General features: G+C 32.2%; 1 protein-coding gene across 1 annotated transcript; it reads left to right on the forward strand.

The window, feature by feature from the left end:
* Positions 1-8936, forward strand: LOC145636069 (hyperosmolality-gated Ca2+ permeable channel 3.1-like). The gene is made up of 6 exons (XM_081687514.1): positions 1-593; positions 5143-5288; positions 5411-5686; positions 6237-7084; positions 7783-8038; positions 8362-8936. Exons 1-6 carry the CDS (start codon positions 332-334, stop codon positions 8704-8706), a joined length of 2133 nt encoding a protein of 710 aa, XP_081543640.1. The 5' UTR covers positions 1-331; the 3' UTR covers positions 8707-8936.
* The last annotated feature ends 97 nt before the right edge of the window (positions 8937-9033 follow it).

Raw genomic sequence — 9033 nt, forward strand, 5'->3', positions numbered from 1 at the left:
CTTGTCCTGCAACGTGGCAACCATTTATTCACTAACCTTTCAAATTCCCAATCCACCGTTAATAACGGTTACATTTCCTTCAGATCTAACGGTTTTCCTCTTTCCCCTTTCTTCTCCTCCTAAAATCTTATGGTCATTTTTCTTCATAAAATAAATGTCTCAATTTATCGACGCTTTCGCTATCTTTTGCAATTGATGGATGAAAGCGACGCTCTCATTTTTTCCATTTACACGTAATCTACACAGTTTAGAGTAAATGCCAACTTTTTTCTAGTATTAGTTTCATTAGCTTCTAGCACAAAAAAAACCCAGAAAAAAAAAGTGTGAGAAAATGGATTTTGCGTCGTTTTTGACATCTTTGGGAACTTCTCTGATCATCTTTGTGATTTTGATGTTGTTGTTTACTTGGCTCTCGGGTAAACCCGGAAACCATGAAATATACTTCCCGAATCGTATTCTTAAGGGTATGGAACCGAGTTCTAGAACCCGGAATCCGATTTCGTGGATCAAAGAAGCAATTTCTTCGTCTGAAAATGATATTATTGCTGTTTCTGGTGTTGATACTGCTGTCTATTTCGTCTTCCTTTCCACTGGTATGTTTTTTTTTTTTTTTTAGTATTTTTTTAATGGACTTTTTTTTTTTTTTTTTTTTCCCAAATACCCTCAATTACAGACTGGTTGGAATTATTGACAATTATTCTTGAATGAGTTGTAATACATGCCTTAAAAAAACAAAAGAAAAAAGTTGTAATACATAATTATTAATATTAATTTTTAATTTTTTTTGATGTGTTTGTTATGATTTTTTTTAAATATAAATTGGGTATAAACCATGTTTTTTTTTTTTTTTTTTTTTTTTTTTTTTTTGGCAAAAGATTATTTAAGAAATTAATAATGTGTATTAGTATATGTTTGTCTTATAGGTTTTGATAAATGTGCAAACTTCTATTTTTATTTTAAAGCCGGCTTCAAGTTTCGGAGTTTAAAGATTTGTTTATTGTTTGGCTAAGAAAAATTACTTCATTTACAATCAAGCTAATAATAAAATGTTTTTGTTGAATTCGAGTAAAGTGGTTTTTAATACTTTGTAATAATTTAAAGATAGCTTACATACTTTTCAAAAAGAAAAAAAAAAAAAAATATTAAAGCCGGCTAAGATACAATGCTTTTGCCCTGCTCAATTTTACTACCTCCGGTCTAAATTACTCGCAACTTTGTAATATTTTATATCTCATAAATAATACCCCTAAATTGCGAGTATTTTGGACTGGAAGTAGTAGTTGAATTATTTTTATAATTTAATGCTCCATCTATATTTTTTATGAAAAAATTCAAGTTTATCAATATGATAAACAATATCAAATGGCAAAATTGTAAATAAATCAACAACTTATTATTAAATATGAGTCCCATTGTTGTTGATATATTTACGAAAATGCGATGATGACTAGGTATTTATGTTGTTTTATTTACTATTTTGTTTATCAAATTGATTAATTGAGGCTTCCTCATTTTTTATATTTTTGTAAAGTGAAACTTTTTATTTTTTTTTGTACTATTCATCTTATTTCTGTTATGTTACTGATTTATATATAAGATAAAATATAGTTTTGTCATTTTGTGGGTATAGTTGGAATCATATACTCACCCTGTTCCTTTTGATAGTCACTTTGATAGAAAATCACAAAATAAATAACAAGTAGCAATTGAAAAAGTTAATTTACATTTTGGGTATGTAAAAAAGTAGGGAGAGAAGGTAATTAAAATACATGGAAAAGTAAAATTTACATAGAAAAGTTAAATTTGCATAAATATTTGCAAATGGGAGAGAATTTTGGTAAAAACAAATGTGACTAATATTTTAGGTCACCAAAAATGACATAAGTGACTATAAAAATGGACGACTCCGTCCCTTTATTACATGCCTGTATTCCATTTTGGGGTACCAAAATTAAGTGTCTGTTTCTAGGTTGTACTTTTCTACAATATTATTCTCTTTTTGATGTTCATCCTTTTTCTTTTTCTTTTTGGTACTTTAACATCAATTCCTAATACTTTCTCTCTCTTAATTCCCAACCATTTTTTCTTTCTCTCTATAACGCTACATGTATATTTATACTCCCAATTATTAGTTTTAAGGAATCTTTAACTTTCTTAATTCCCGTGCAAAATAAGAAATAGGCATGTAATAAACGAACGGAAGGAGTAATATTCAATTGTTATAATTTTAACTTATTAATAATCAAAGATATTATTGGCCAAATCATTTTGAAATTAAGGTTTTGTTGTTGTTAGTGGCGGATCCAGGATTTAAAACTAGGGAAAGCATTGAACCATTGAATATTTAGAGAGAAAAACGCGTACGGCTTATTATCTTTAACTAGCCTTTAAATTTAAACATTTATTTTTGTAGTTAAATTATATTTTAGTTATCAATATAATTCAATGATCAAATTAAAAGTATTCAATATTTTCAATAAATTACCTATCTATGTATTTCGTATCCATCATTCACAAGTTTAAAAGCTACTCTATACATGGTAATTTATAACAATATATACAATAACTTTTCTTAATTGCTTTACTCATTTAAAACTAAATTATAAATAAATTACTTGATTACCAAATATGTGCATTTAAATTAAAAAGAAACAAAATGGGAAGAATTTCATCAAATGAACTAAAAAAAAAATTTGTATGATCGGTATCATCTACAAACGTATGGTGATTAAAAAATAATTAAAGTATGAGTATATTTGTTTATTATTTTAAAATCATAAATTTTATTACTTGATTTTTCATAAATTAAATGAAAGATTAAAAAAAAAAAAAAGGTTGAATGCATAATTAATTATGCTCACATAAAGTAGAAGTAGAAGTTCAAGCAAAAGTTTGGGAAAAAAAAAAAGACAACCTAAGTCAGTGGCGGATCCACGTAGACGCCTGGGGGCACGTGCTACCCCGAAAAAAAAAAAAAAAAAAAAAACTGTTTGTATGAAAAAAGCGCTCATTAAAATTATATAAAGATTACAATCTGTACTTATGTTAACTATCTTCAGCATTGCTTCAGTGGTAGAGGGTTGTAAGGAGAGTCATATTTGTTTTCAAGGTGTTCGAGACTAATTCACTCCGACTAATGTTTGTGATTTATACATTAGAATATATTTAGTCATGTGGATATTGGTTGGAATCGTCTCAACGAAAAATTTATTAGGGAAATTTATAACAAAGTTTTCTGTAAATATTCATATGCAACTTTGACTTACAAAATAAAATAAAAAATCGGTGAACAATTTATCATAGTATAATCGATATCTAGAATTTAAATTGTTTGTAAAAAAATAAAAAAACTTGTCAAGATAAATGGTTGAATTTGATTGTTAATTATAATACGACTACACAACGCATTATATCCAAAATTAAACATAGTTTGTTTGGCTGATTATATTACGTTGCGTTACACCAATGTTATATTTTTTTAATTGTCCAGTGCTACCCCTAGTTAGGATTCCTGGATCCGCCACTGACCTAAGTGACCGGTTGTTATACACAACTGGTCTCTGTTACTATAAAACTAAAAGCAAAGGAAATTGGTGGTATGGGCCCTGCAGGGTACAGTGAATATGCTATGCGCCTATTACCCGATCAAAGATACCTCCTATGCATAATAACAGGTCTCTTTGATCAACACTATATATTTTTTTTTCTCTTTTCCAGGGTAGCATGTGCTACCCCTTGTGTCCGCCAGTGGTTGTTGTTGTTGATGATCAAAGTCATTATTGGCCAATGTTTTGAATTCACATACGTGCCTAGGAGGAACATTTTACCTAATAAAAAAAGAGGGAGTATATTGACAATGCTCACCTTTGACAGTTAATGTTTCAATCACTAATTATTAATATAATTTGATAATTTTAAAACACTTATTGGGACGATTAAAACAAGATCCACATGATTTGAATTACTTAATAGCTGCTGTAGACTAACTGCAGGCAGTAGGCCAGTAGGTATAAACTTTGGGCTCTGATACAAACTTGTGTGATTGTGTCATCTTACATAGGCGCTCCATAATAATAATCCCTTGATGGTAGCAGCTGGCACTGATGCAGTTGTGGCCCTGCTTAGCTGCTGTGATGCACTGCAGCCATAGGTGCTTAGCTTCTTCTAGGGTTGCTTGTAGCTTCTGTGGTTGCTCCTGCTTCAATAGGTGCTTAAGATTGCTGAGAATAGCTTACATAAGTTGCTGAAGCTGCTGTTTTAAGGAGCTTGCAGCTACTTTTAGAGGCATGTAGTAACTGCTACAGACTTGCTGCAGTACAGTAGGTATTAACCTTGGGCACTGATACAAACTGGTGCTGGCTTTCTTAACACTTAAGGGAATATCAAACCATAAACAAAACTTGTGGAAAAAGCTTTACTTTGATAGAAGTTGTTGATAATGAAGCTATAATTAGTTAAGAATCAGTAATGAATTAAGACTCAAGTCTCAATAAGAACGACAAGTGACATACTACGCATCAGATTGGTTATTGGGCAAGTGACAACTAAGGTTTATTAGCATTTTCCCCTCATGTAGTCCCTTTGGGTAGCTATTTATTGAGGTATCTAATTCAGACTGGAGAACTTTGAAGTAATGGATCTGTTTAGAACAACTCTCTTTCTGCCTTATTATCACAAGTTAGGTGATTTGAACATGTTTTTCTCAAAAAAAAAAAAAAAAAAAAAAAAAATGCTGTTTTTTACAATTCAAGATTATTATCAATACTGATCTTTCATATTGATAGGCATAGGTGGATTTGATTAGCTGCTCAGTCTGATTGACCAACTCATTGAATTGTCTGCTTAATTTATAACCTTTTGCTCATATGATATGGTGTATTTTACAAAATTTAATTTTATTATCACTAATCTGCTTCTTCATTACCAATATTCATATGTGTAATCGATTAAAAGACCAGTCTGATGGACTGACTATTCTTAACAAGATGTACTTACTGTCATTTGTTCCTTGTCATCACTTAAGTTCTTCTGATAGCTTTGCCAATTCTATCTGTACTGAGCTCTTATCCATTTGTTTGAAGTGTCAAGAGATAATCTTTAATGCTACTGCTAACCTACTAATGTTGATGTTCTTTTTCCCAGCTTTCTCAATGATGGTTTTGGCTGGAATTGTGCTGCTTCCATCTCTTTTGCCTCTTTCCATCACTGATCACAGCATCACACAGAATAACACCACAAGCAATGGAACATTCAGTGAGCTGGATAAGTTCTCCATGGGTCACATTGAAGTAAGTATAGCATTTGGTACAAATTATCTCCACAAGTCAATATTGATTACATATTGCATTTCCTCTATAGTCAGTACCTATATTACTGCAAATCTCTTAAAATAGCTGACTTCAATTAACAGCAAAACAGTCCGAGGTTGTGGGGACATTTGATTGCTGTCTACTGGGTTTCTTTGGTTACATATTTTCTCTTATGGAAGGCATATAAACATGTTTCTGAAATAAGGGCTACTGCTCTGATGTCATCTGAAGTAAGAGCAGAACAATTTGCCGTTCTTGTGAGAGATATACCCCCTCCTCTGGAAGGTGAGACCAGGAAGGAACAAGTTAATTCGTATTTCAAGGCCATATATCCAGATACGTTCTACAGGTCCATGATAGTAACAGACAATACTAAGGTGAGTTTTAAGTATTCCTTCAAGTTCTCCTATCCTTACTAAACTGCATCCTGATGAGGCGTAATAGTAAGTGATATTTTTTCTTTTACTGAACATGGAAGGCGTATGTTTCTGACTTTATTCTTAATATTATTATTATTGTATTATAGTTTCTAAAACTGATCATGCTATGTTAGTTTATTTTTCTTTAACTGAACATGGAAGGCGTATGTTTCTGACTTTATTCTTAATATTCTTAATATTGTATTATAGTTTCTAAAACTGATCATGCTATGTTAGTGAGTTCCATTTTGAAAACTTAAGCTTTGGATGAAAGGTTGTTATTAAGAGACCTTGATTTTGTTTGATCTTCATATCTACTTGCATGCTGTAGTAACATTGAAGTTTAGTTGTAGAAGCCTCAAACAAAGTTGCATGGCTGTAAAAGTGATTTTACCTTTTCATAAATATGAAAAAATAGTTGGTAATTGAAGTAAATTGTTAGTATTAGTTGCAAATTTTAAGGTGATTATAATGACTTCCATTGCCTTGACCTTTCCTAATTTTACAGGTCAACAAAATCTGGGAGGAGTTAGAGGGATATAGAAAGAAACTTGTGCGTGCTGAAACAGTTTATGCACAATCAAAAACAATTGATAAACCTGAGGGAATCAGACCAATGAACCGCATTGGCTTCCTTGGTCTTTGTGGAAAGAATGTAGATACCATAGAACACTGCAACGAGAAGATAAATGGACTTATCTCGAAGTTGGAAACTGAGCAAAAAGTAACCTTAAGAGACAAACAGCTTTCTTCAGCACTCGTATTCTTTTCAAGCAGGGTGGCTGCCGCTTCTGCTGCTCAGAATTTACATGCCAGAATGGTTGACACTTGGACAGTAGAAGATGCTCCTGAACCACGTCAACTGATTTGGAGTAACCTTTCTCTCCAGTTTTACATGAGGGAAGTACGCAAATACGTTGTGTACATTACCGTTGCGTTAATGGTAGTATTTTACATGATTCCTATCACAATGATATCAGCTTTTACGACATTGGGGAAACTTGTGAAGCTTATGCCTTTCATAAAACCTGTTGTCAATATAGCTCCGATTCGAACTGTATTGGAGGCTTATCTTCCTCAACTTGCCCTCATAATATTTTTGGCCCTGCTCCCAAAATTACTCATGTTTCTGACTAAATTGGAAGGTATTCCTTCAGAGAGCCATGCAGTGAGAGGTGCTTCAGGCAAATATTTCTACTTCGTAGTTTTTAATGTTTTCATTGGAGTGACCCTTGGTGGAACCTTATTTGGTAATTTCAAGGATCTAGAGAAAAGTAGTTGGACAGAAATTGCTGATTTACTTGGGAAGGGCCTTCCAGACAATGCAACCTTTTTTTTGACATATGTGGCACTCAAGTAAGAAATACATCTTCATTTCTCTATTTCTGTTCTACCTTTCTTTTCCTTACTTTTCCATATTAACAATGCAGTTTCCAGTTCTTGTTCAGTTTTATACGTTCATGTAATGCATATATGAAGAATACGTAACGTCATTGTTCTTACTAAGATGGGAAAAGGAAATACAGACTTTAAAGTACATAGTTTTATATATATGTAGTTATTTTGTTACAAGTTGCTGGTAAATCTGTGCTTGTTTCTTATTGTTTTAATTTGCCGCTTTAGCTGTTTCATATCTTGCCAACATTTGGTGGCAGACTTCTAGCTAAATTCTGTAAAAATTTTAAATTTTTGGTTAATTTTAGTATTTAACCATCTTTCTACTTAATCTTTGATTAAGCTGCCTGAAATATGTAATTGGTTTTTTTCCAAAAAAAAAAAAAAAAAAAAAAAAAAAAATTAATTGGTTTGTTGCTGTAATACTCCCACAAGTTTATTATCTTTAATTTTTAATCTGTTATCTTCTTACCAACTTTTTGACTCTTACACATGTAATGGGTTTGCCATTCTCATGCTCTCACAAATCTAAATGTAAAACGAGAACACTTTATGCTTTGCCTTATTATGCCATCTGCTATTCAGTCATGATTTAGGTGATTTTCATTTGTTCTGATTTTCATGTTCTGATTTTCATTTGTTTCTACACCGCGGTGCAGATTTTTTGTAGGGTATGGGCTGGAGCTGTCTAGATTGATTCCCCTTATCATATTCCATCTAAAAAAGAAGTACCTTTGCAAGACTGAAGCTGAAGTGAAAGAAGCTTGGGCTCCTGGAGATTTTGGATATGCAACGAGGGTTCCTGGTGACTTGCTTATACTCACAATTACCCTTTGTTACTCTGTTATTGCACCCCTAATTCTTCCCTTTGGTGCTGTTTATTTCGGTCTCGGATGGCTTGTCTTGAGAAATCAGGTAAAATTTGCTTGCACGCATCACTTTTAATTTTTATTTATTTATATGCTCTTACGATCCTACACTTAAGCAATGACCGGGCTTGATCATGAGAATTTCATCAACCTATGTTACTCAGATACCTAATTTCATCTCAAATGTCCAAGTTAGATCCGCAAGGTACAACACCTACCACTGTGTTAAACTAGAGAACCAGAATCTGAGTACCATGATTATACTACAACAATAGTATCAAAACATTGCATGTATAACTTTTACGTAAGAAGATTGCTTATTTAATATATACAGTGGATCTCTGACGAGTTTTTTCTTCTTTACGACAGGCACTGAAAGTTTATGTTCCATCATTTGAGAGCTATGGGAGGATGTGGCCTCATATGCATGCACGATTCCTTGCGGCATTAGTCCTTTATCAAGTTACAATGATAGGTTACTTTACACTAAAGCTGTTCTACTTCACTCCCCTGCTCTTTCCACTTCTTATATTTTCCCTAATCTTTGCTGTTGTCTGTAAGAAGAAATTCTATGGCTTTTTCGAACACACAGCTCTTGAAGTTGTATGCCATGAATTGAAGGAAAGTCCCAATGTCGAACGAGTCTATAGATCATTTGTTCCCCCAAGTTTGAGCTCTGATAAGCTAGATGGTGATCATTATGGAGATGCTTAATAAGTTTCGTTGGGGGTGTTTGTTTGATGTACATTTATATTTTCTGGTTTTTCTTTTTCTTTTTCTTTTTTTTTTTTTTTTTTTTTTTTTTTTTGGGTTTTTCATTTCCTCTAGCATAGTTTTTCGAAAGGCATTGATAGAATTGCATTAGAAAGTGTTGATCGTGTATATAGATATTCCCAGAACTTCTGTTTATTATTTGTGATAATTATTTGGATTGATTTGTTGGATTTTTAGCATAAGCAAGTTGACATTCAAGGGTTTGGATGTAGTTTTTATAAAAATTTATATAATGAAAATGCTGGTCATGCTATGAAATATATAGAT

This window comes from Chenopodium album, chromosome 6, assembly GCF_948465745.1.
Source record: "Chenopodium album chromosome 6, dcCheAlbu1.1, whole genome shotgun sequence".
NCBI lineage: Eukaryota > Viridiplantae > Streptophyta > Magnoliopsida > Caryophyllales > Amaranthaceae > Chenopodium > Chenopodium album.

Excerpts from the sequence above, each read along its gene's own strand:
- LOC145636069 (XM_081687514.1), top strand. The coding sequence starts at position 332 with ATGGATTTTGCGTCGTTTTTGACATCTTTGGGAACTTCTCTGATCATC. Across the intron at positions 594-5,142 it reads TTTCGTCTTCCTTTCCACTG|CTTTCTCAATGATGGTTTTG; the intron begins GTATGTTTTTTT and ends TCTTTTTCCCAG. Across the intron at positions 7,085-7,782 it reads TTGACATATGTGGCACTCAA|ATTTTTTGTAGGGTATGGGC; the intron begins GTAAGAAATACA and ends ACCGCGGTGCAG.